General features: G+C 40.5%; 3 protein-coding genes across 4 annotated transcripts in view; 1 reads left to right on the forward strand and 2 right to left on the reverse strand.

Moving 5' to 3' along the window:
• Positions 1–361: 361 nt before the first annotated feature.
• Positions 362–18,589, reverse strand: UNC50 (unc-50 inner nuclear membrane RNA binding protein). 2 transcript variants are annotated; one of them, XM_019459375.2, is made up of 6 exons: positions 18,466–18,589; positions 16,519–16,802; positions 15,613–15,733; positions 2,368–2,507; positions 2,181–2,282; positions 362–713 (listed from the first exon to the last, which is right to left on the reverse strand). In XM_019459375.2, the coding sequence occupies exons 2-6, from the start codon at positions 16,796–16,798 to the stop codon at positions 577–579; spliced, it is 780 nt and encodes a 259-aa protein (XP_019314920.1). In that variant the 5' UTR covers positions 16,799–16,802; positions 18,466–18,589; the 3' UTR covers positions 362–576. The 2 variants fall into 2 exon arrangements, with proteins under 2 accessions (XP_019314920.1, XP_019314991.1); XM_019459446.2 differs by having other exon boundaries at positions 16,519–16,798; positions 18,466–18,582.
• A 187-nt stretch (positions 18,590–18,776) lies between these two features.
• On the forward strand, positions 18,777–27,394 carry LOC109272938 (cytochrome c oxidase assembly factor 5). Its single transcript, XM_019459571.2, has 3 exons — positions 18,777–18,884; positions 25,005–25,088; positions 26,909–27,394. Exons 1-3 carry the CDS (start codon positions 18,786–18,788, stop codon positions 26,948–26,950), a joined length of 225 nt encoding a protein of 74 aa, XP_019315116.1. The 5' UTR covers positions 18,777–18,785; the 3' UTR covers positions 26,951–27,394.
• The window catches only part of INPP4A (inositol polyphosphate-4-phosphatase type I A), a 155,970-nt gene continuing 146,886 nt past the window's right edge, over positions 18,859–27,942 (reverse strand). Inside the window, exons 26-27 of the transcript XR_008417817.1 lie at positions 24,108–24,278; positions 18,859–18,961 (exon numbers count right to left, since the gene is read on the reverse strand). The gene's annotated coding sequence lies outside the window, so the exon portion shown is untranslated. The remainder of the gene's footprint in view (positions 18,962–24,107; positions 24,279–27,942) is intronic.

Genomic DNA, 27,942 nt, shown 5'->3' on the forward strand with positions numbered 1-27,942 from the left:
TATTTACTTTTAGTTATGTGGGTTTTGGAGAGGTCTTCAAAGAAAGAAAAAGCCTTAGTGTTAAGAGATACAGGTGTTCAGTCACATGTACACTAAGAAGAGTAACCACCATAGGCCTCTTTGATCTACTATAATTGGGGTTTCTTTTGTAGAGAAAATGTTGTAAAGGATTTTAATTTGAGTTACATTACAGGCTGAGGAGGCTTTTGAAGGTTATAGTAGGATCGTGTGGTCTACAGCAATGTTTAAAATACAGCCCATTAGCAACGGGGCCAGACTAAGTACCTTGGAACAGTGGTGAGGAGCACATGACTATCCCCATGTCCTCCAAATGGTTATTCTTTCAAAAAACAGGTGAAACTTTAGTTTAAAAAATATTTATTATAGAAATGTACATTTAATTAGTTTTAAGGAATGTACTTGACAATAGTGTTAACATATATATTTCTTCAAACTTGCAAACTTTACACCCTGAAGGTATCTACAAAGATGGTTTATTTACAAGTTTCAGGAGAAATCTCACTTCCCCAAGACTGCCTGCTGCACAGGGAAGACAGGATAGTCTCACCGCCACTTTCATTTCACTCTGTACTTGTAGAAAGAACACAGTGTGTGCGTGAAGTTCCATCCTAGAGCTAGTGACAGGCCGTAGAGCAGAATGAGAGGTGCAAATGGATAAAGAAGAATTACCGTATTTTTCAAAAATGGCAATGCTGGAAAAGAAACAAATCCAGATTCAATTTAAAAAAAAAAGCAAATATGACTAATGAACATTCTGAAAGCTCTTATTACAACAGGTGGGGCCAAAAAGAAAGCCAAAAGATGTTTTGGATCCAGGAGATGCTGCTCTAAAGCCAGAACAGACTACTCTCACTGTGTTGCCCCCTCCTCACAGCTGTGAAGAAACCAGGACGAGGGATTATTTCAGCACAAAAGCCTAGTGAGAAGCAGATTCGGGACTTCAGACAGGTTACAAGTAAGGGACAAAACATCACAAATATTAATGAAGACGGTGGTGGATTTAAACAGGTGACTGCCTCAGAAACCTCTAAGATAACGGAGCTATTTGAGATCTCCCAGTATACAAAGCATCACACCTCCACCTTGAGAAGGGGAGAGCTCAGCCGGTAAGCATCCGAGGCTTCAGGAAAAAGCTAAAACTCTCAGATATAAAATCTGTCCCCAGATATCCATGTTTCCTTTTGCTCAGTAGTTACTTAGTGGGTCCCTACCACATGCATCCCAACCTGAACATCTCTCCTCTAGGAAGCCCCCAAAGTGAAACTGAGCCATACACAACTAAATTGGAGGGAGTTGCCAAGAGTGAGCAAATACCCATTTAGAGAAACCACATTGCAGTATGCTATTCACAATTTAAAACTTTCTCAAAATATGTGAAAATTCATTACAAATATGTCACAAACCTGTCCCTTGGATTAGAGAAAGGACTCCCCATGCCCAGAACAAGGTGTTACAATCTGAGGGGGTTATGTGGTCCCTGGCAAAGAGGCCTATGGGGGTGGGGTAGGAAGGGCCAGAGAAGCCAGTCGTACATGAGCACCAGGGGTATTTACAGTAAGGTCCTAATCACTCAGAGTGACGAGAAAGGAAGAACTGAGTAAATTTCTCATTTACACTAAGAAAAATAAGCTTCTAGCAGGATCTAAGAGTAAATTTGAAAACACATCCTCCAATCAGTAGAGGTTGGGCCTGATCTGTGACCATCTGCAGAACCATAAAGTGATCGTAAAACCAAAGTGAGGCAAAGGTTTTTTAACACCTTGAAAGGCCTGTAAAGGTTTCTATACCTCACGGGCATCCCTGAGACCCAGCCCGTGCCTCACTCTAACCGGCAGCTGGGACCAAGAAACAGAAAGCCAGGGAGAAAAGGAAATGGGTCGTGTGTTTCTGCAAGTAACTTGGGAGATATTGAATATGGTTTAACGTGTGGTTCCTCAGAATTACAAAATCTGTTATAGAGTGGCCGTGCCACTTTGCAGCTGCAAGGCCATGGGGAAAGTTACTCAATTTCTGTGGCCTCATCTGAAAAATGGGGTTAAGTAAATCTAACTGTGAAGATTAAATGAGGCAATGCATATAAAAGCAACTGTGTTACTATTGCAGCAACTTTCGCTTCTCCCAGTTATGTTTTCAGTCAACCAAAACGATTTGTGACTTACCACTGTATCCTAGGAAGGTTACATAGATATAATAGCCAACTGCCACCAACCATAAGGTATTTCCAACTAAATATCCGATAAAGGTGTCTGTCAGGATAACATCTGTGGAAGAGATGCATACATTGAATCTCTTCAGTACATACAGTGATGACTTTTCACGATCATTTGAGAAGCACCTGCTACTTACGGTTGATGAAGAAAAGCTGGATAAAGTGCAGAATGACTAGGAGAGGATAAAAAGCATTCAGATGCACGTCGAAGGCATAGCCCCACTCCACATCATAGTCTCTGCTCTGCCGTTTCACTAAATACTTGTTAGAGATAAACCTAAAGAGCAAAGTTAAAATTTCTTTCACGATACAATAAAGTTAATTCCATAAATATTTACTGACTACCTTCTGTGTACCAAGCATTATTCCAGATACTGGAGATAAAGTAGTGAACAAAACACACAAATCTCTGCCTTTGATCTAGTTAGAGTCGTCAGATGGCATTATGCAGAAAAATTAAGCAATAAAGAAGGATAGAAAATAGTTGAAATGCGATATTGAATAGGATAGTCCTAAGAAGGTAATATCTGGGTCAAGACCAAGGGCAAGGAGGGAATTACCTGGGGTAGAGCATTCCAGGCAGAGGGGAGTCCGAACACAGAGGTGGTGGAGGACAGAGGAGGTGGCAGGGTACCTGGCCTGTGTGAGGCGTGGATGAGGAGACGAGTGTGCCTGGAACAAGCGAGAAGAGTAGTAGGAAATGAAGCAGGGAGCCAGGTGGTATGAAGCCTATGGCCACTTTAAGACCTTTGGCTTTTACTCTTGATGAAATAAGAAGTCACTGGAGTTCTCAGAAGAGTGTCTGACTCGCTGTTTGGACGGGGTTCCTCAGTCTATCTGAGAATAGACTCCAGAGACAAGAGGGGAAACAGACCAGCTGGGAGGCTACTGCAAGTAAGAGATGAGCAGGGGTGATAGCAGAGGAGATGGTGACATGCAGGAAATGCTACACCGGAGGGCAGAGCCAGGAGGATGTGTTTACTGCATGTAGAGTAAGATAAAAAATGAACAGTCAAGGATGACTGATTTTTGCCTGAAACAAATGGAAGATTGAGTTGCCATTAACTACAGTGGGGTGACTGCAGAAAGAGTGGTCTGGGGCAGTGCAGGAGTTTGGATTTGGGCCTGTTATGCTGAAGATACCTATTAACATGAAGAAGTCTATGAAATCTAGAATTTAGAGGAGGTCGGAAATGGAGATACTCATCCATGTATAGATATTGAAAGGCATGGGCCTCAATGACACCCTCCCCAAAGAAAGAATGTAGACATAGAATAGGTGCAAGGCCTAACACCCAAAAGGTCACCCCTCTATTAAAAGGTCCAGAAATCCAGAGGAACCAGGAAGGAAAAAGTGGCCAGTGACAGATCTAGCCGTAAGAACAACTGTCACTGGTTCCACAGCATGGCCTATGAGTTTGGTTAAATGATGAGTGAATGAAAAGTAAAATGCCCAGGTAATAGAAAATTAGACCTTCGAAGGAAAATAACAAAGAGGATCATCTGTTTTATAAACACAACTGCAGAAACTCAGTGGACTTTTATGTGTGTGGTTTCATTTCAAGGGTAAAGAAAATGCTATGCCTACTGTGGAAATAAAAAGAAAAACTAAGAGGTATATAATACTAATAAAACAGTCCTGTACATGGTTATCTGAAAATATCAAAATAATTCAACTTTGAACAAACTCTAACTTACCAACACGTCTTCCATTTTAGCTAAGAACATGGGCCGTTATAATAAACAGAATAAGGGACGCCTGGGTGGCTCAGTCTGTTAAGCACCTGACTTCGGCTCAGGTCATGATCTCACAGTTCATGAGTTAGAGCCCTGCGTTGGGCTCTGTGCTGACAGCTCGGAGCCTGCTTTGGATTCTATGTCTCCCTCTCTCTCTGCTCCTCCCCTGCTCATGCTCTGTTTTTCTCTGTCTCTCAAAAATAAATAAAATTAAAAAAATTAAAAAAAAAACAAAACAGAATAACCATCCAGCTCACTACCCGAGAGCTCCCATGCATTCTGTGATCCTCCTGCTGCTCCTACCCCTCTGCTTATTTCTTACATGAGCGCCTTCCGGGCTTCTGTCCCCAGTCTTATCTCTAGAACACAGACATTCCTTCTGAGAGAGCTCAGACATCTGTGGTTTCCACCTCCCACCTCCGCATTAATGATGCCAGCCATGTCCTCATCTTGGCCCAGACTGTAGTAGGTTCGGAGTCCCCCACCCCAGTGTCTACTGTACCTTTATCTCCAGTAAAATCCTCAAGCCACCCGAACTCAACATGTCCAACATGGAATGCTTCATCCTCATCCGTCACTTCTGAGCCAAAAATCTTGCAGGCTCTCTTCCAGGAGGCCTCTGCCTCCTCCCCACTCTTCCCTCCTCTCACCATACCTGATTACCACAGGATGCTCTCTGATTCATCTCTCTCTCCTTTCTTCCTGAGTTCCCTACACTATCTGGGCCTGCTCTACATTTGGCCCCCACAGTCAAATCCAGCCTTGCCTCTCTTCTTCAGCTCCTTCATAGCCACAGAAGAGGTTTTTCCTAAATCTTTACCCTAAAGCCTCCAAGTTCCCCACCTCTCTCCACTCCCCAACCAACACATACAAGCTATGAGATAAAGTCCAATTCTTTCTTCTGAACGGCACTGAAGGCCACATACCTTCCTGAACTGGTGAGTGTCACCCTGTGCTACCAGACCCAGCATGCTGTTCCTCATTTCTGGGCCTGTGCCTCTGGTACCAGGAATCAACGATCCCATCTCCCCCAAACACCTCCTCCTGCTGGTTCCTATGGCGCCTCTGGGAGTACAGCAACCACATGTCATCACTCATATTTCTAACACCATTCACAACACAGTGTAAGCTTTCAAAAATATAAAGAGTCCTTTTCTATGTAACCAAAACTGTAATATGGACTCATAGTAAAGGTGCTGAACTCCAGGATGACTTGGCTTCTGTGGCCCTCCAGAGTCCCTGTTTGCTACAAACGATTCCTTTGAAAGCCTTATTTATTGGAATTGTTTCACATACCATGTTTTTCATGAGTATTTTCATAATGAATGTGTGACTTACATTAGTTAGTATTATTTTTAAGCCAGATTTTAGAATTCTAAATTGATGACATAGGGTCCTGACTACCAAGCACATACAAAACCTGTACTAGTCAGAAGTTACAAATGAAAACAACACATTCGTATCATCAGAGGTTACAGTCTTAGGATTTTGTTTAAAATCCTGTTTAAAATTGCTATGCTAGGTACTTTTCATACCACAATCTTTTCAAATAAAATTAGATAACTAACTCCATTTTACAAAAGAGGAGACTGGGACTAAATTAACGTAAATGAGCTGGCATTTGAACCTAGGCCCATCTGTGACTAAAATTTCCATAGTGTTTTCTCTGATACACATGACCACAACCTCTACTCAACCGCTGGCCCTCTGTGAACTCACTCGACACATCCATTCCCCTTATCTGGCATGCCAACCACAGAGGAGCCTGTATCTCCAAATGCTGGAAACACCAAATGCTGGATTTCTACACTTACACCAGTACACTACTGCTGTTAAACCAAACCCAGAAGTCAGACTGCACACCTGTTCAGTAAAACCTGTGTGTGTATGAGCAAGAAGGCACCAAAAGCTTAACAAATCCTTTTTCAAATGTATTTCATTTATGTCAGATATTCAGAGTAAGATTCCATGAAATAATCCTCTATAGCTTAAACATCTAGAAATGACCCACTGACAAATGTAGGAGGAAATCGTGCCATCATCCACACAACCTAAGCAGAACTGGCTAACTGCATATTTTTGCAAAACCAGGGACTTTGTTAATATGAGACAATCATGATTTCAGTTCACTTATTTGCTGCACTTTGACAATACAGACCATCCCTTAAAGTATTTTCTGATACAAACGTTGACATAGGAGGGCAAGTTATAATCATCCTGACAGTCAAAACAGATGCTTTCAAGAGACAAGGTCCAGATAGTGATGGAGGAAGACCCTGAACTCCCTCCCCTCCACAGACACACCAAATCTATACCAACATATGGACTAATTCCTTTGGAAAAAAAAAAAACTGAGGGCTGACAACAGTTTCTGCACAACAAAGGAGAGAAGGACCAGACAGAGACACAGTGACAGGCACCCACCCCTGATGCTGCCAGCTACAGTGTGGAGGGACAGAGCCACAGAACCAGGAACAGATTCCACAGCTGCGGGGCATAGAAAAAAAGCCTCAGTTTAAAAGGGCCACCTGAATTTAAAGGAACCGGCCCTTGAGCATCTGCCAAACAGCTGGAATCTCAGGAATCGGTCTCCAGTGGTCTGAGAGCTGGCAAGTGCCACCGTTGATGTCTCCTTCCTCCCCCAAAGCCAACACTGACAGCACAGATAGCTGGCCGGCCACTTCAGGGAACCCTGGGACCCTAGCCCACACCAGCCCAAGCCCCACTGAGGCACACACAAAAAAGCAGTGGTTTAAAAGACAACCAGAATATTAAAAAAACCTAACCCTCTGCCTAATGGCCAAGGCCTGTGGGAACACATTCTGTGGCCAAACGGGCTGGTGAGTGCCACCATTTATGTCCCCCCACCTCACCTGATCACTCTGACTGGAACAGGGTATGATGTCCTAACTGGCCAGCATTTCAGTAAACCCCACACACCTAGCCCACACTCACTGCAGCTCCAATTCTACCAGGGCTCCCACTGTGCACAGTGCCCTGGGATTCCCCCCTGCCAGCCTGAGCCCATTTCGACTCCACTGTCCCACCAGGGCACCCCGGGCCCACGCCCACTTCAGCTTCGGATTTCCCACTGGGGTGCGCCCTGTGTACAACACCCAGAGCCCCTACCCAGCCCAGGCCCACTACAGCTCCGGCCAGCCAAAGTCAGCAGGCATACACAGTGTATGTGGGACATTCCTACATGAATCCAATCCTTCAAGACTAGAAGTAGCTGTTCTGCCTAATTCACAGACACAAATACCGAAACTAAAACAAAATAAGGAGGCAGAGGAATATACTCCAAGTGAAAGAACAAGATTAATAATCTACCTGATAAATAGTTCAAAGTAATGGTCAAAAACATACTCACCAGACTTGAAACGAGAGAGGTTTGATGAACCTAGTGAGAACTTCAACAGAGAGAAAATATAAAAGAGAACCAATCAGAGTTGAAGAATGTAGTAACTGAAATGAAAACTACACTAGAGAGAAACAGCAGATTAAAGGACGCAGAAGAATGGAAGAGTGATCTGGAAGGCAGGAAATGGAAAGCAACCAAGGTGAACAACAAAAAGAAAAATTAAAAACAAAAATAAGGATAGATTAAGGGATCTTTGGGACAATATCAAGCATATTAACATCTGCATTATAGGAATCCCAGAAAGAAAAGAGAAAGGGCAGCAAATGTACCTGAAAAAATAATAGCTGAAAACTTCCCTAACCAGGGGAAGGAAACCGACATCCAGGTCCAGGAGCAGAGAGAGCCCTAAACAAGATCAACCCAAGAAGGCTCATACCATTGCAACTAATAATTAATATGTCAAAGATTAAAGATAAAGACAATCTTAATGCAGCTAGGGTAAAACAACTATTTATGTACAAAAGAAGCACAATAAGGCTATCAGCTGATTTTTCAGCAGAAACTTGCAGGCTAGAAGGGAATGGCAGGCTATATTCACAGTGCTGAAAGAAAAAAAACTACGACCAAAATACTCAACCCAGCAGGGTAAACATTCAGAATTGGAGGAGACATAAAGAGTTTTCCAGACAAACAAAACCTAAAGGAGTTCACCACCATAAAACTGGCCTTGAAATGTTAGAGGAAGCTCTTTAAGCAAGGGGGAAAAGGCCATAAACAGAAAAATGTGAAAGACAAAATTTCACAAGTAAAAGCAAATGTACAATAAAGGTAGTAGATTAATCACTTTATAAAGCCAGTATGAAGCTTAAAAGACAAGTAGTAAAACCAATCACATCTAAAAATTAGTTAAAAGACTTAACAAAAACAAAAGGTGTAAAATATGACATAAAATATGTAGGGGACATAAAAATATAGTGCTTTTAGAATGTGTTCCAACTTAAGTGACTATCAACTTTAAGAGAGACTGCAATATACACAGAATGTTAACATATGTACTTTATGGTAACCACAAACCAAAACCTTTAACAGATATACAAAAAATAGAGAAAAGAATCCAGCATAACGCTAAAGAATGTGATCAACTATAAGGAAGACAGCAAGAAAAGAAAGAACTACAAAACCACCCAGAAAACTAACAAGATTGGAATAAGTCCATACCTATCAATAACTATTTTCAATGTAAATGGTATAAATGCTCCAATCAAAACTCACAGGGTGTACTGGAAGTCCTAGCCACAGCAAATAATAAAAAGAAATAAAAGGCATCCAAATTGGTAAGGAAGAAGTAAAACTTTGTCTGTTTGCAGATGGCTTGATATTATATATAGAAAACCTGAAAGACTCCACCAAAAAACTTCTAGAACTGATAAGTGAATTCAGTAAAGTTGCAGGATACAAAATCAGTGAATTCAGTAAAGTTGCAGGATACAAAATCTGTACAGAAAACTGTTGCATTTCTATACACCAATGATGAAGCAGCAGAAAGAAAAATTAGGAAAACCCATCTGCAGTTGCACCCAAAATAGTAAGATACCTAGGAATCAACCTAACCAAAGAAGTGGAAAATCTGTACTCTGAAGACTATAAACATTGATAAAAGAAGATGGAAAAGATTGATAAAAGAAATGGAAAGACATTCCATTCTCATGGATTGGAAGAACAAGTGCTGTTAAGATATTCATGCCACTCAAAGCAATCAACACATTTAATGCAATCCCTGTCAAAACACCAACATTCTTCACAGAACTAGAACAAATAATCCTAAAATGTGTATGGAGCCACAAGAGACCCTGAATAGCCAAAGCAATCTTGAAAAAGAAAAACAAAACTGGAGGTATCACAACTCTAGATTTCAAGTTATATTACAAAGCTGTAGTGATCAAAACAGTGGTACTGGCACAAAAATAGACACATAGATCAATGGACCAGAATAGAAAACCCAGCAATGAATCCACAACTGTACGGTCAGTCTTCAACAAAGCAGGAAGGAATATCCAGTGGCAAAAAGACGGTCTCTTCAACAAATGGTATTGGGAAAACTGGACCGCTACATGTAAAAGAATGAAACTAGACCACTTTCTTAACACTCTACATGAAAATAAATTCAAAATGGATTAAAGACCTAAAAGTGAGACCTGAGGTTTCACTAGAAACCTAAAACTCCTAGAAGAGAACACAGGCAGTAACAGCAGTAACTTCTTTGACATTGGCCGTAGCAACTTCTTTCTAGATATGTCTCCTGAGGCAAGGGAAACAGAAGCAAAAATAAACTATTGAGACTTTATCAAAATGAAAAGCTTCTGCAGAGTGAAAGAATCAACAAAACTAAAAGGCAACCTACTGAATGGGAAATATTTGCAAATGACCTATATGATAAAGGATTAGTACCCAAAATATATAAAGAACTTATACAACACCCAAAAAACAGTCCAATTAAAAAATAGGCAGAAGACATGAACAGGCATTTTTCCAAAGACAAAGAGATGGCCAATAGACACATGAAGAGATGCTCAACACCACTAATCGTTAGGGAACTGCAAATCAAAAGTACAATGAGATATCACCTCACACCTGTCAGAATGGCTAAAATCAACGACCTAAGAAACAACAGATGTAGGCAAGGATACGGAGAAAGGAACCCTTGTGCACTGTTGGTGGGAAACCAATCTGGTGTAGCCACTCTGGATAACAGTATGGAGATTCCTTCAAAAGTTAAAAATAGAACTTCCCAAGGGAAGCCTGGTTGGCTTAGTCAGCTAAGCATCCAACTTGATTTTCGCTCAGATCATGATCTCAGGGTTCGTGGGTTTGAGCCCTGCATCGAGCTCTGCACTTAGCATGGAGCCTGCTTGGAATTCTCTTTCTGCCCCTCCCCTGCTCCCTTTCTCTCTCTCTCTCTCTCAAAAATAAATAAAAACTTAAAAAAAAATAGAACTACCCTATGATCCAGCAATCAACTACTGGGTATTTACCCAAAGAATACAAGAATGTTAATTCAAAGGGATATATGCACACCCCTATGTTTATAGCAGCATTATTTCCAATAGCCAAGATACAGAAACAGCCCAAGTATCCATAGGTTAATGAATGGGTAAAGAAGATGTGGTGTGCGTGTGTGTGTGTGCATGCATGGGTGTACACACACACACACACACACACACACAAACACACACACAGGAATATTATTCAGCCATAAAAAAGGATGAAATGTCATTTGCAACCATATGGATGGAGCTAGAGAGTATAATGCTAAGCAAAACAGGTCAGAGAAAGACAACATATAATTTCACTCATACATGGAATTTATGAAACAAAACAAAGGAAAAAAGAGTGAGAGACAAATTAAGAAACAGACTCTTAATTATAGAGAACAAACTGATGATTACCAGAGGGGAGATGGGTGGGGGAATGGGTTAAATGGGTGATGGGGATTAAGGCGTGCACTTGTGATGAGCACAGGGTAATGTATGGAAGTGTTGAATTACTATATTGTACACCTGAAACCAATGTAACATTGTATGTTAACTATCAGAAATTAAAATAAAAACTTAAAAAAAAAGACATAAGGTGACTGAATGGGTAAGAAAACAAGACCCAGCTGAATGTTGCCAACAAGGCTCATTTCAGACCTAAAGACACATACAGACTAAAAGTGAAGGGACAGAAAAAGATACTCCATGCAAATGGAAGCTGAAAAAAAAAAAAGCCTGGGTAGCAATATTTCTATCGCACAAAATATGCTTTAAAAAAAGACTGTCAGGGCGCCTGGGTGGTTCAGTCGGTTAAAAGTCTGACTTCGGCTCAGGTCATGATCTCACAGTTCATGGGTTCGAGCCCTGCTTCAGGCTCTGTGCTGACAGCTCAGAGCCTGGACTCTGCTTCGGATTCTGTGTCTCCCTCTCACTCTGCTCCTCCCCCACTCACGCTCTGTCTCTCTCTCTCAAAAGTAAATAAACATTTAAAAAAATTAAAAAAAAAAAGACTAAGAGACCAAAAAAGGTACTACACAATGATAAATGGCTCCATCCAACAAGATATAACAACTGTAAATATTTATGTACGAACACCCAAATACACAAAGCAAATACTAACAGATATAAAGAAACTGACAGTTATATAAAATAGGGAACTTTAATACCCCCCTTACATCAATGCATAGATCACCCAGACAGAAAATCAATAAGGAAGGAGTGGCTGTCAACAACATATTAGACCAGATGGACTTAACACATATACACAGAATAGGGTGCCTGGGTGGTTCAGTCGGTTGAGCATCCAACTCTTGGTTTCAGCTCAGGTCATGATCCCAGGGCTATGGGATCAAGCCCTGCATTGGGCTCCCTGCTGAGCAGTGGAGCCTGCTTGAGATATTCATTCTCTCATTCTCTCTCTCTCTCTCTCTCTCTCCCTCCCTCCCTCCCCATCTCTCCCTCTCATCCTCCACTCATGCTCTAAAATAAAATTTTAAAAAGTTAAAAAAACAAACACATATATACAGAATACTCCATCCAAAAACAGTAGAACACACAATCTTTTCAAGTGCATATGAAACATTCTCCAGGACATATCACATTTTAGGCCATAAAACAAACCTCAATAAATTTAAGAAGCCTGAAATCATATCAAGATCTTTTCTAATCACATAGCATGAAACTAGAAATCAGTTATAAGAAAAAAATGGAAAAAACACAAACATGTGAAGCCTAAATGACATGCTATTGAAACAATGGGCCAACAACAAAAAACAAAGAGGAAATAAAAAAATACCTTGAGATGAATGAAAGTGGAAACACAACATCCCAAGAATCTTTGGGGCACAGCAAGAGCAGTTCTAAGAGTGAAGTTCTAGCAAGAATACCTCAGGAAAAAACAAAAATTTCAAACAATCTAACTTTACATCTAAAGAAATGAGAAAAGAAGAACAAACAAAGCCTGAAGATAATGGAAGGAAGTAATAAAAATCAGAGTAGAAATACACTTGATCTTAGCCAAAAGGTCGAGAAGCGATAAAATCAGAGTAGAAATAAATGAAATAGGAACTAAAACACAATAGAAAAGATCAATGAAACCAAGAGCTGGTTCTTTGAAAAGATAAACAAAATTCATAAACCTTCAGCCAGAGTCATCAAGAAAATGAAACAGAATTCAAATAAGTAAAATCAGAAATGCAGAGAGGTAACAACTCACACTACAGAAATACAAAGGTTTATAAGAGACTACTATGAAAAATTATATGCCAACAAATTATACAAGTAAGAAGAAATAGATAAATTCTTAAAAAAATACAATCATCCAAACTGAATCAGGAAGAAATAGAAAATGTGAATAGATGTATTATTATAAGTAATGAAACTGAATCAGTAATCAAAATCTTCCCCAAAAACAAAAGTCTAGGACCAGATGGTTTCACAGGTGAATTCTACCAAACACTTAAAGAAGAGTTAATACCTATTCTTCTCAAACTATTGCAAAAAACAGAAGAGGAAGGAAAATTTTCAAATCAGTTCTATCAGGCCAGCATTACCCAGGTACCAAAGCCAGACAAAGACATTACAAAAAAGGGAAACTGTAAACCAATATCCATGATGAACATAGATCCAAAAATACTCAACAAAATATTGGCAAACCAAATTCATCAACACATTATAAGGATATTTCACTTCAACAAATGGGATTTATTCCAGGGATGCAAGGATGGTTCAATATCTGCAAATCAATGTGATACACATTAACAAAATGGAGGATAAAAATCATATAATCATCTCAATAGATACAGAAAAAACATCTAACAAAATTCAACATTCATTCATGATAAAAATTCTCAACAAAATGGGTTTAGAGGGAATGTACCTAACCTAATGAAGGCCATATATGATAAACCCACAGCTAATATCATGCTCAATGGTGAAAGGCTGAAAGCTTTTCCTCTAAGATCAGGAACAAAACAAGAATGTCCACTCTCGTCACTTTTATTCAACATAGTACTGGAAGTCATAGCCATAGCAATCAAGGAATCAGACAAGAAAAAGGAATAATAGGCATCCAAATTGGTAAGGAAAAGTAAAACTGTCACTCTTTGTTGATGACATGACCCTATATAGAGAAAACCTGAAAGACTCCACCAAAAAACTATTAGAACTAATCAATAAATTCAGTGAAGTTGCAGGACACGAAATTAATATGTAGAAATCTGTATTTCAATAATGAAGTAGCAGAAAGAGAAACTAAGAAAACAATCCCATTTATGACTGTATCAAAAAATTCCTAAGAATCAATTTAACCAAGGAGATAAAAGACATCTACTCTAAAAACTGTATGACACTGATGAAAGAAACTGAAGAGGACACAACAAATGCAAAGATATTCCATTTTCATGGACTGGAAGAACCAATATTGTTAAAATGTCCATACTATCCAAAGCAATCTACAGATTCAATACAATCTCTATCAAAATGCCAGCAATATTTTTCAGAGAACTAGAACAAAGAATTCTAAAATTTGTGTAGAACCACAAGAGACCCCAAATAGCCGAAGCAACCTTGAGAAAGAAAAACAAAGCTGGAGATACTACAATCCAGGTATCAATATATACTACAAAGCTATAGTAATCAAAATAGTATGGTACTGGCACAAAAAAGGACAGACCAATAGAAGTGGATATAGAGCCAAGAAATAAACTCACACTTATGTGGCCAATTAACCTATAACAAAGGAGGCAAGGATATACAATGAGGAAGACAGTCTCTTCAATAAATGGTGTTGGAAAAAGTGGACAGTTACATGCAAAGGAATGAAACTGGACCACTTTCTTACACCATAACAAAAATAAATTCAAAATGGATTAAAGACCTAGTCATGAGACATGAAACCATAAAGCTCCTAAAAGAAAACATAAGCATTAATCTCTTGGACATTGGTCTCAGCAACATTTTTATGGATCTATCTCCTCAGACAAGGGAAACAAAAGCAAAAAAAAACTATTGGGACTACACCAAAATTAAAAGCTTTTGCATATCAAAGGAAACCATGAACAAAATAAAAGGCAATCAAGTAAATAGGAGAAGATATTTGCAAATGATATATCTGATAAGGGGTTAGTATCCAAAATATATAAAGAACTTATACAACTCAACACCAAAAAATCCAATTAAAAAGTGGGCGGAGGACCTGATCATTTTTCCAAAGAAGAAATACAAATGGCCAATAAAATATGAAAAGTTGCTCAATATCACTCATCATCAGGGAAATGCAAATCAAAACCACAATGAGATATCACCTTACACCTGTCAGAATGGCTAGTATCAAAAATACAAGAAATAACCGGTGTTGGCAAGGATGTGCAGAAAAGGGAACCCTTATGTACTGCCAGTAGGAATGTAATCTGGAGCTACCACTGTGGAAAACAGTATGGAGGTTTATCAAAAAATTACAAACAGAAATACCATATGATCCAGCAATACCAATACTGGGTATTTAGCCAAAGAAAATTAAAACACTAATTTGAAAAGTTATATGCACACAAATATCTATTGCAGCATTATTTACAACAGTCAAGATCCGGAAGCAACCTAAGGGTCCATCAATAGTTGAATGGATAAAGAAGATATGTGGTGTATAAATATATACATACACACAGACACACAAACACGCACACATTCTGAAATATTACTCGGTCATAAAAAAAGAATGAGATCTTGCCATTAGTGACAACACAGATGGACCTAGAGGAATGCGAAATAAGTCAGAAAAGACAAATACGGTATGATTTCACGAACATGTGAAAACTAAAAAACAAAATGAACAAAAAGCAGAAACAGATTCACAAATACAGAGAACTAGTAGAGGAGATGGAGTTGAGGGGATGGGTGGTATAAGTGGAGGGGATTAAGAGGTACAAACTTCCAGTTATAAAATAAATCAGACACGAAGATAAAAAATACAGCATAAGGAATGCCATCAATAATATTGTAACAACACTGCATGGTGACAGACACTAACTACACTTAGCATTTCACAATGTACGTAATTATCAAATCACTGTGTTGTACACCTGAAATTACTGTAACACCGTATGTCAACTATCCATCAATAGTAAAAAAATGTTTAATTCATGCTTTCAATTAATCTATCTCATTTCAACTTACATCAGCTACTTTATCTCTAAAGGAAGCAAATGTAGTAGGCTCTACAGCAGTACTTGAAAAACTAATATTATGGTACTTACCACATTAAAGTTGATATGAGAAGACCAACGCCTACACAATCTATGAATACAACCCAAAGGAGAAGCTTTATTGTCTCAAAAAATCCCATGTCCAGAACAAAGCCAAATCCTATGGTGGACACTGAAACAAAGATTTACATAATAAATTCAGGTACTCTGCTAAGTTCTGGGGGATGTGGGGCACAATCCCTGCCCTCCAGATGCCCACACGTGTGGTGGAGGAGACAGTCATGTAAACAAAACCCCAAAGACGTGTTATATGTATATATAACTAACAGAGAAATGCAGACTACCCTGGAACACAGAATGGCTACTGAGGTATCTGAAGTTTACTGTGGAGTCTATGGTTCACCAGAGTGGTCCCAACATTTAAAACACCACTAGTTCTGGAAAGGCACTCACATATTTAAGTCCAGGTAAAGGTGAAAAAGATCTTACATGTTTACATCTAACACCCTAAAGATGGTTAGGACTCTCACACTACCTTATCGGAGAATTTAAAAGTAGTTTCTCAAGTTCACATCCGTATTTTTAGAGCTCTCACTCTGGATTTTGCCTGTGGAATGCAATTTCCAGTCTTGATATTCCTTTTCACAGAAAGTTTGCATTTGGTATCAATTTTTTACCATAGTAGTGGTAAATAAAGACACGGAGTGACTCTGTCCTCTTCCCTTCAAAGTTCAAGGGAACAATTTACTCTGGCATCTGCTTGGGACCGTTAGAACCAGAAAGAATATAACATTCTTTCTTGTGAGATTTTTGAGGCTTCAGAAAGGAAGAAATAGATTCAAACATCCCAAATTCTGACCCACAATATGTTTATAACAAAAGATCCTGCAAATGACAAATTCAATCTAAAACACTCAATTTGTTCTTCAACCCTCTTATAGAGAAACTAACACTTACCACAGAGCCAGATACTTAACAGGACCAAGAAAGCCGGGTCATCTCTGGCCCACTGATCCTTTGTCTGCTTTCGATAATGAAAATTTCTATAAACTCTCTGTGGGGAAGTAAACAGGTAGAGCATCTGCCATGCAGCAAACTCAAAGTCCATCTGCCGAAAACGAAAAAGTCTTCTCAGGTATTTGTAGCGTTTTGCTCCAGCTGTGTGTCTTGCTGCATCCCTGGTATTCAACACTCCATTCCCCTGCACTGGGGAATTCACTGAAGTACTTGGTAACATCTTCCTAGATGGAAGAAAAAAATCTTTTACGTGTAATTTTAAGAACCTATCGGCTACCAACACCCCTCTTGTGAGATATTTAGGAGGGATGGTATCTTACATTTCCATCCCAATCCTTGATAACAGGGGTCAAAAGCTAATGGAGATGGTTCTGAGGTTTGTATGGGGGGTCAAGAACTAATCACTGCTCTTCAGGCAAGGGCAGCAGCACACCCTTCTGAACCGTCATAGCACTTATAACAGGGTCAGTATGTTTCCCACACTTCACCTCTCTCAATAATCAGGCAGCCCTCCCAGGTAACTACTGTTAACGAGGAGAGAGGGAGGGAGGAGGCAGGAAGAAGAGAGGTAAGGAGACAGAGGGCACCGGCAGAAGGGGAGAGAAAAAAGGCACTAGGAGGTAAAATGACCCCCTCATGAGCACAGATATAGCTATGGGTGCAAAATCCTGTGCCTTTAAAAAAAAAAAAAAAAAAAAAAAAAAAATATATATATATATATATATACACATATATATAGATAGATAGATATCTATATCTATATATATAGTGTATATATATATCTATATATGTGTGTATGTGTGTGTATATATATATCTATATATAGTGTGTGTGTATATATATATACATATGTATACATATATATGTATATACATACATATATATGTATGTATATATATATACACACACACTATATATAGATATATACATATATATAGACACTATATAGATATATATGTATGTATATATATACATATATAGGCATATATATGTATATATATATATACATACACTATAGATATAGATATAGATATAGATATAGATATATAGATATAGATATAGATAGAGAATTCCCACCAGGCTCCGTGCTGTAAGCAGGGAGCCTGGGGCTCGAACCCATGAACCCTGAGATCACGACCCAAGCGGTAATCAAGAGTGGCCCGCCTTAACCAACTGAGCCACCCAGGCGCCCCCAAAATCCTGTGCTCTTAACCATCAAGTCTTTAAGGGAAGAGGTTTGTTGTTGTTGTTGTTGTTTTAACAGCCAATTAGAAACGTTATCGACAAGGTAAAAATAAATGGCCTATTCACACAGGTCCATCAGTGCAAGACCATCAAGCAATTCTCACTAGAATGTGACATAAAAACAAAACTCAAGTCCACAGTGTTTTGCTCCCTGAAATACTTCAGCAGAGGGAATGGCAGCGGTTGGAATCAGTCCAGAAGCCCAGTGAGCGCAGGTCACCGTCCAGCCCCCACGTCCCGGCAGCCCAGTTCCCCGCTCCACTCCCCAGCCCCCCAGACGCCAGCAGCGCCTCGCGGGGCCCAGGTGCTCACGTCAGCCTGGGGCTGCGGGCAGGGTTGCCATATTTAACAAAAACACAGGACGCCCAGTTACATTTGGATCTCAGATACATGTATAGTTTTTAGCATAAGCATGTCCGAAACATTGTGTCGGACATACACTAAAACGTCGTCCGTGGTTTATGTGAAATTCAAGTGTAATTGGGCGTCCTTAATTGTTTCTGACAACTCTACCGCAGGCCGAGCAGCCGGACCCGGGTATGGCCACTCCAGAGCCGAGGGACATCGGGCCGTGAGGTGCCGGAGGAAAAGACACCTAGCGAGCCCGAGCCGCGCCCCGGCAGAGCGGTCTTCAAGCCTCACCTGGAGCCCCGCTGCGGCCTCCAAGGGGTCCAAGCTAGCCCTCCACCTCCGCCCCGCAGCCCAACCCCGCAGCCCAGCCCAGCACCCGCCGGTGAGACTTCCCTTCCCGCAACGTAGCCGGCGCTGGGGGCCCGACGCGTCACTTGCGCCCACTTCCGCCGCGCCCGCGGCCTCTCGCGCCCCGTAGTTTTCCGGGGGCCAGTCGGAAGTTGTTTCTGCCGGCTTCCGGTTCCTGCCGTCGCGAGTGTCGCTTGCTCCCAACCCGGTCGCAGCCGTTGCGGACGGAAGCGGGTCTCGGCAGCTGGGGCCCCCTCGCAGTCATGCCCCGGTATTACGAGGATAAGCCGGAGGGCGGCGCGTGCGCGGGCGTGAAGGAGGACCTGGGCGCATGTCTGCTGCAGTCGGACTGTGTGCTCCAGGTAGCGCAGCCGGGCGCTCGGGGTGATGAGACGCTGGAACCGGAGAGGCAGGGCCCGGCCAAGGTTTCCCGGTCAGCCTGCGGTGGTGGTCAGGAGACGGGACCCAGAGTTAGAAGTCCTAGGTGTAGATCACAGCTCCAGTTTAATGAACCTGGGCACATCCGCTGTCGGAGCTTCAGCTCCCTCCGGTGTTAAATTGGAGATAAAGATAAACGATTTCGGTTCAAGAAACATGTATTAGATGCTGCCTGCCACTGCTAGCTTCAGGAGATAGAAAGGAGAATGAGACAGGTTTCTTGCGTATTAGGAAATGAGACTCTAAATTAACAGAGAATTACATAAACCTGGTACACTGTATTGACTAGTAGTTTCTCCTTTCTCCGTTCAGTTATGGCTGAATATATGCTATATTTACTTTCTCTTGGTTTGGGTTTGTTTCTGAGTTGGAGTTCGATACGTTCCTGGATAAGTTGTAAACGAAGCAGCTCCATTTTCCCACTATTTTGTATCTTGCTTTCACTACATTCCCCTCACTACAGCCACGTCTTCTCAATCTTAGTGTAGTGAGGCAAGCAGTGAGGTCCAGAGTTAACTGGGGACCTGGGTAATTTGCTCTTATTTCAAAGGAAAGACAACTGCCCCAAAATGGATATCCATCATAAAGCTGTATCAGTATTTCTACTGATTAATGTTTTACATTTGGTTCACTGATTTTAGCAGTCAAGTGAGACTGGTCACTCCGGTGTGTTGTGTCGTAAAGCTTGAGTTGTTATGAATTTAAGGTTCTCTAGTCCAGCTCTCTTACACAGATGAGGAAACTGAGGTGCCCTGTATTTATACTCCCCTGTCCAGGGCTGTTTCCAATCTGCTGCTTCATTGGTGCAGATATTCAGCCAGCTCTTAGTAAACGCCCGGTAAGTGGCAGGCATGATGCCATGCACTGGTGATACAAAGATGAATTGTTTCAGTCACTACCTTAAATGAGTTTAGTCGGATGAGAAGAATAGACATGTAAGGAGCTAAATTCCTGTAATAAGGGCTGTGTAAGCATTTAGTTAATATTTGTTTAATGATGAGATTTGGAAACAAAATGCTACAGGAGTCCAATGAACAGCAACTTGAGAATTTGGAAACTTCTCACAGAAAAGGTGACATTTGATCTGAGTCTTAAAGTTGGAGTAGTAGATTATCAAGTAAAAGAGTGGGGAATGTGGTGGTTGAGGAAAGAAGCTGAAAGAACAGCATGGGCAAATCAGAGAGATGTGACCAAGAGAAGCTAGTAGTGCCCTCTTAGGCCTGGGTGATAGGGAATGTGACAGAAAGCTTGAGAGGAAGACTGTCGTGTGAAAGCCCTTGTATGTCAGAGTGAGGGCCCTAGATTTTCTCCTGACACTCAGCATCAGAAGGCCATAGAGATGAGCAATCAAGGGAAAAAAGTACACGATGGGACTGAGAAAAGAAACTGTAGAGGAGGAAACTGAAGGCAAGGAGGATACCAAGTTGCTTTTTTGCAATAATCCATTTATTTAGTCAGCATTTGAGTGCCAAGCTCTAATTCAGAGGATATACAGATGATTGGGATACATTCCCTCCTGTGTAGAAATTAGATCTCTGGAAAACTGGGCAGAGATGATGGCCAGGACACATGGCACAGACTTTGCTTTCCCTAGCTGAATATGTGGCTTTATCGATGCTGGTCAATTAAGAGAACATGATGTTTGTAAAAAGTACTTTAAATGGGAATGTGTGTACAGTTTATGTTAAATTCATCCTGACTTCAAGAGGAGTGTAAAAGGGCAGTATTGAGGCAAAACATTGAGGTCCGTAGATAAGAGGACAGATACCTTGTCAGATAGTGTCACTGGCAGCTACAGCCTACCATGCCCCTCCTAGGGACTCTGAAGACCAAGGGACATTCTGCTGAGGTCTGTGTCTGCCCTGAATGACCTCATTTATGATAAGATTTAGCTCCTTGTATAAAGTTAATCTGATCTTTTAGCAGATGGATGCTGTAGTCTTCCTTGCTAATCTTTAACCCACTGGAAAAGCTGCTGGACCTGACTCTCAGGAGGAATTCAAAATAAATATTTAGTTCTATGTGCTACAATGGGAAATAGTCAAGGAACTATAGGGTTTGAGAGAAGCTCAGGGTAATGGGGGTGAGGATGTCAACCCCTATGGGGCTGGAAAGGAGAAGCAAGGAAAAAGATTCAAAAGGCAGCTCTTGGATAGACTTCTTAGGATTTTATGACTCCTGGGGAATCAAAAAGGTTGAAACTATGCTCAAGAAACCTGAATCACAGGTTGTCTCCTGTGTGTCTCCATTAACAAGCTCTCAGACCTGCTGACTTAATCAGAATTACCTGGAGATGGGGCAGAGAGCTTAAAAGTATAGATCCCACTGCTCCTCCTACCCCTATAAAAGTATCCCATGTTGATTCTTGGGCACAGCCATGTTTGGGAGTCACTGATCTTTTAATTTTTTTTTTTTTAACATTTATTCATTTTTTGAGAGACAGAGTGTGAGTGGGGGAAGGGCAGAGAAAGAGGGAGACACAGAATCTGAAGCAGGCACCAGGCTCTGAGCTGTCAGCACAGAGCCCAATGCGGGGCTTGAACCCATGGACTGTGAGATCATGACCCGAGCCGAAGTCAGTCACTTAACCTACTGAGCCACCCAGGCGCCCCAGGAATCACTGATCTTGCCCTCAGAAGGTAAATAAGCTTGGGAGTGTATTAGTTAGGATATAGGTTCGGGTACATGGTACAGATACCCAAAATAACATTGGCTTGAACAAGATAGGAAATTCTCTTTGGGGTGCCTGGGTGGCTCAGTCAGTTAAGCGTCCGAATTCTGCTCAGGTCATGATCTCTCGATTTGTGAGTTCGAGCCCTGCGTCAGGCTCTGTGCTGACAGCTCAGAGCCTGAAGCCTGCTTCAGATTCTGTGTCTCCCCGTCTCTCAGCCCCTCCCATCCTTACACTCTCTCAATAATAAATAAACATTAAAAATTAAAAAAAAAAAAAGATAGAAAATTCTCTTTTGCTTTTTGTGTGTGCCTGTAAATAGGTCCTGGACAGCTCCCCTCAGCCTTCCATAGACCCAGACACTGTTGATCTTGTGGTTTTAGGTGCTGTGATGGGAGACAGGATGTTATTCTCACACGCGTGGTCCAAGATTGCCTTCCTTCCATATCATCAGGCCATGACGTGATGACGTGAAGTGATAAGAGGGGGCAAGTCACTTGCCTTTAAGGACCAACGCAGAAGATTTACATTTCAGTTCCTCACATATTCTAGTGGCTAGAACTTAGTCATATGACCACACCCAGTTGCAAGGGTGGCTGGGAAATCTAGCGCAGCCATATGCCTCACAAGAAAGGAAGAGTTAAATGTTAAGGGACAACTGGCAGTCTGCCATTTGGTGTAGAGGTGAAGGAGGATGAATTAACCTGTCTCTATCTCTCTTAGAATTAGATGGATCTTTCCATTAGGCAGTTGGCAGTCTGGCATGAAAGCTTATGAAAAAGATACCGTTTGGGGAAGCATCAGTTTAGAGTTCTAGTCTTTGGTATAGTTTTATTTACTCTTCTATTTGCCTTCACATCATTCACATGGGCAACAAACATCCCATCGGCAACATCTTATTACAGAGTTTTAGGGTGGAACACAGTGCAGGGAAGCTTGCTACTCTGTTCTGATTCAGTTTTGTGATTCACTGATATAGATGACAATTAAAATCTAGAACCTAAGCAGGCAGACAGACTAGAAAGTGGCAAGATTCCCAAGAATTGGGAATGCCACAGATATGGTACCCTGTAGCATTTTTCACAGTAAAAACAAGAAGGGCGACATGGCACTTGGAAAATAAAGGTTTGGAGGAGTGGTTGCAGTGGTGGGGTTGAGGTGCCAAAATCTGCTTGAAGGTAAACCCTGGATGATGAAGAGTTGATGAAATTGGGGTTACATTTTTCCCAGTGCATGAATGCACCAGATGTTTCTATTTGAGTAGTAAGTATTCTAGGTTCCTTATTAACATTCTAAGCATTCAGTACCACACTAACAACGTTCTGATTTTAGGGCACCTAATTCTGGCTGTTTGAGCTTTTAAAATTAACACTGAGCCAGGGTCATTTTATTCTCAGTCAGAATTGCTTGACCCATTTTACACTGGAACTCACCTTGAGTAGGAAGGTTTCATCATTTTCCTTTATATTGCCAAGCACTGCATGAGGCTAATGTTTATAAGCAGTGTATGTTTTATTTCCTTAATAGGTAATCATAATGTTAAGGTTTTGATTTTTTTTTTCTTCACAAATTGCGTATCACAGTTTGATGTAATTAAAGCTCAGGTAATTCAGAAAATTTAAGTCCTGTCAACTTTTTCCAGATGTTGTTTTATATATTTACATTCCTGGGAAACAGAACCCCTTTAGCACCTCTCCCTGTTACCCTCTGGCACTTCTCTACTATGTGACACGCCACACTGCCGGTTGGCATTTCTACATGTATACCTTCTTTGCTACCTGGTTGTAAAAGCCCTGTCTGAGCAGGAATATCTAACATTTTTTAACCTCCCACTGAACTGATCTGGGGCCATTCTGAATATTTTTTAAAGTAAATTAGTTGTTGTGAGGGCTTAGTTAATAGACAAATTAATAAGATAGGGCATCCAAAAAGAGAAGTTTTGCTGCAATTAAATTTTAATCTTGCCTCTTTGAATTGTGAAGTATATATATTTTTAAATGTCCATTTATCAATTTTGACAGAGAAAGGCTGAGCAGGGGCTTGGCAGAGAAAGAGCGACAGAGAACCCCAAGCAGGCCCCATGCTGCCAGTGCAGAGCCCAATACCAGACTCAATCCTATGACCCATGAGATCGTGACCTGAGCTGAAATCAAGAGTCAGACACTTAACCTCCTGAGGCACCCAGGCGCCCCTGAATTCTGAAGCACATTATTGATGTTCTGTGTGTCCAGCATATTTAAATGCTTTTGTGTTAAGTTAAACATGTCTTTGTTAAAAAATATTTTAAGATTATGAAGAGGTATTAAAATTTTTGTTCCATGTTTACCTTGAAAAACCCATACTAAATTCTAGCTCTCACCTAGTTTTGCAGATATAATTTTGTCAAGTCTGATTTTTAATGGTTATAGTTTAAAAAATCTTATTTAAGAATCAAAAATAAGTTTCTCCTGTGAGCATTCTTATAGGTGCTTCTTACCTTGGCAGGAAGGGAATGGTTTAGTCCAGTTTGCTTCTTAGCCTTCTTTTAGCTTTCACTGCTTAAAGTTGGGTTCATTTCACATCAGGCCCAGGCAGATCTTCTCTCACAAATATGTCTCAATTCTGTTAACATCTCCCCTTCCTCTTCCAGTTCTATGTGGTTGTGCTTCTGAAATTAGAGAATTTGACCGTTGGGTGGGGGGCAGGGATGTGTTGAAGGTAATAGTGCTTGCACTAAAAGGATATATACCTGGAGGCTTTAAAGCCACTTGATAGGTCCTTCCAGAACAAACCCATTTCCCACTACAGCCGGCCTGATCTCTCGTATGTACATGCATGTGTACATGTATGCATGTCCACTCATCTATCTTGATGAGTTCTGGAGTGTAAAAATTTTAGAAACACTGAAGGAAAAAAAAATATTACTTTCACCTTTACTCTCTTACCCATAAGGAGCTAATAATACTAGTTGCGAGATACATAAAAATTTGAAAGATGGGGCGCCTGGGTGGCGCAGTCGGTTAAGCGGCCGACTTCAGCCAGGTCACGATCTCGCGGTCTGTGAGTTCGAGCCCCGCGTCAGGCTCTGGGCTGATGGCTCGGAGCCTGGAGCCTGTTTCCGATTCTGTGTAAAGAAAAGTATCTTATGGACACTAGTATTTTCAAGAACTCAAGGGCACCCTAAAAAGTGCTCCAAAATTATTTGATACATTTTTTTATTCTATCCTGTTCTCCCTAAACATCAGCAGTCAAAATGAATCACAAAATATTTTCTCATATAATTTACTACTTTTTTTCTTTAACTTTAAAAAAAAAGCACTACTTTCAAAACGATAGTTATTTTGTACTTTGTGAGGAAATTCTCCAGGTATTTATATTGTTTTCTGTGTCCTAGGAAGGAAAATCCCCTCGACAGTGTCTGAAGGAAGGAAACTGCAAAGCTTTGAAATACTCATTTTTTGAATGTAAAAGATCAATGGTAAGAGGCTATATAGCTTTTGCAAAGCTTATGCTAAAAATTTTAGGTATGCTAAAAATTATGTGAATGACCTAGCAATTACATGTATGTTGCAAGTGAGATCATTCAGAAAAAAGAATGTGGATAATATTATTTATTACTTCTACTTTGACACTAGAAAGCGCCATCTAGGGAACTCCTGAGTGGACTAATAGATTTGTACAGTCTTTGTCCAAGAGTGATTCACTATTAGTCCTCTAAGATGCCAATTTGCCTTATATACTGACTTTAAAACCCTCTGCGTACCCCACCACCCTTGGAAGAGGCTGCACTGTGAGCTTTAAGTCAAAGAACATGTAGTCATCCTATGAGTAGATACTTTAAACATTTTTAATCCCTAAATGTTAGGTGTGATTTACTGTTTAAAGATTTCAAATACATTTCAATGTTCATTTTGAGTTTATTTTTAAATTTTTTTTAACGTTTATTCATTTTTGATGGAGACAAAGTGCAAGCAGGGGAGGGGCAGAGAGAGAGAGGGAGACACAGAATTTGAAGCAGGCTCTGGGCTGAGCTGTCAGCCCAGAGCCAGCCCAGAGCCTGATGCAGGGCTCGAACCCACCAACCACAAGATCGTGACCTGAGCCAAAGTCCAACACTTAACAGACTGAGCCACCTAGGCGCCCCTTGGGTTTATTTTTGTGTATGATATAAGAAAGTGGTCTAGGTTCATGCTTCTGCATTTTGCTGTCCAGTTTTTCCAACACCATTTTCTGAAGAGACCATCTTTTTTCCATTGGTGATTCTTTCCTGCTTTGTGGAAGATCAGTTGGCCATACGTTTGTGGGTCCATTTCTGAGTTCTCCATTCTGTTCCCCTGATCTTTGTGTCTGTTTTTGTGCTAGTACCATACTGTCTTGATGATTACAGCTTTGTAATACAGCTTGAAGTCGGAATTGTGATGTGCTCTGGTTTTCTTTCTCAACATTACTTTGGCTATTCAGAGTCTCTTCTGATTCCATACAAATTTTAGAATTGTTTGTTCTAGCTCTGTGAAGAATGCTGGTGTTATTTTGATAGGGATCGCATTGAATATATAGATTGCTTGGGTAGTATCGACATTGTAACAATATTTGTTCTTCCAGTCCATGAGCATGTAATGTTTTTCCATTGTTTTGTGTCTTCTTCAGTTTCTTTCATAAGCTTTCTATAGTTTTTTTTTTTAATTTTTTTAATGTTTATTTATTTTTGAGACAGAGAGAGACAGAGCATGAATGGGGGAGGGTCAGAGAGAGGGAGACACAGAATCTGAAACAGGCTCCAGGCTCTGAGCTGTCAGCACAGAGCCCGATGCGGGGCTTGAACTCACGGACCGTGAGATCATGACCTGAGCCGAAGTCGGCCGCTTAACCGACTGAGCCACCCAGGCGCCCCAAGCTTTCTATAGTTTTGAGTGTACAAATTTTTCACCTCTTTGGTTAGGTTTATTCCTACGTATTTTATGTTTTTTTGGTGCAGTTCAAATACATCTGAATATTAACCCAAACAAAACTTAATAAAAAAAAATTAAGTTTGCTAGAAGCACACATATTGAGTATAGTTGAGGGAAAAATATAAATATAATTCAGATTCTACTTGAGAAGAAAATCCTTATTGGGACCTTAAATGGAACTTTTGTTTTTAATGCCATCTTTATTTTTTTTTTTTCTTGGTAGCTCTGACAGTTGCCTTTTTGACTGTGCTGGAAAGTGGTTTAGTTCTGTCACAGATTGAGACCACTTACCAAAGCTGTGTTTAATTGTGTTGTACAAAATCTGATTTAATTATATGTTTATTTTCAGTTGGATGCCAGATCAAGATTCCGAGGAAGAAAAGGATATTGACGCCAATATGCTGAAACCAAAATGAAAACAACAAAGGATTTTCTCTGATCACTTAAAACAGAGAAACCAAAATAGGAGACAGACTTGCTGTATCTAATGGGTTAGACCAGTATTTCCCTCCACAAACACTGGAGAAAATGGATGAGTTCTGTTTTTGAATATGTATAAAGTAAATGATTCTTCCTCTAAGTTATTTTTGGAAGAAAAATTTAATCGAACCGCTATGAGCTGAGAGCAACATAATGTGTATTGAGAATTGTTCTAAACCACAAAAAGTGGAAAGATTGTTATTTTCCAACTTGACTCTTCAACCAGATGACTCAGTTGGTACATCCTTTGTGAATATTATGAAGGCCACTGATGGGACTGTTAAAATTGATAACATTCAGTGTGGGGAGAAAATGTCTATTGGGAAAGCTTTGGATAAAGATTTCTTTTACTCAATCTGTCCTATTTAGTTCTAAAAATGTGTTTGATTCCTTGGAGGAGAAATGCTTCATTTGCACCGATTCACTAGAGTAACAACCTCACAACTTTAATATTAATATCATACAGTAGGCGTAGCTGGATACAAACCTCTGATTGTTGCCAGGGCTCTTGTCCTCCATTTTGGGACTGTTTTTCTTGTTTCGGGCTTCATTTTCAGGCTGGTCCTCTCTCACATAATGGGGAAGAGGCCTGGCAGCCAAAAGTGCACATCCTTAAGATCCATGATCCAAAAGAAAGAGCTAACCTTTTCTAGGGTCCACTAATCAAATCCTACAAAAGGACTGTTGTCTTCCCTGGATCACATGCCTCTGAATTAGACCAGCCCCTGTGGAGAAAGGGATGAGGCCACATGATTTTGGCCTGCCCTGCGTCTTACACACGGTAATGGGTCACCCCCAACAGAAGCACATTGGATGAGTGATGGGCCTTATCCCAAAAGGAAAGTATTCAGAGAAAACTGAAACAATAGATGTTCATAGAGAAAGCATGAGCAAAAACCAGGA

The sequence above is a fragment of the Panthera pardus genome, unplaced genomic scaffold (assembly GCF_024362965.1).
Source record: "Panthera pardus isolate Hobbes unplaced genomic scaffold, ASM2436296v1 HiC_scaffold_25, whole genome shotgun sequence".
NCBI lineage: Eukaryota > Metazoa > Chordata > Mammalia > Carnivora > Felidae > Panthera > Panthera pardus.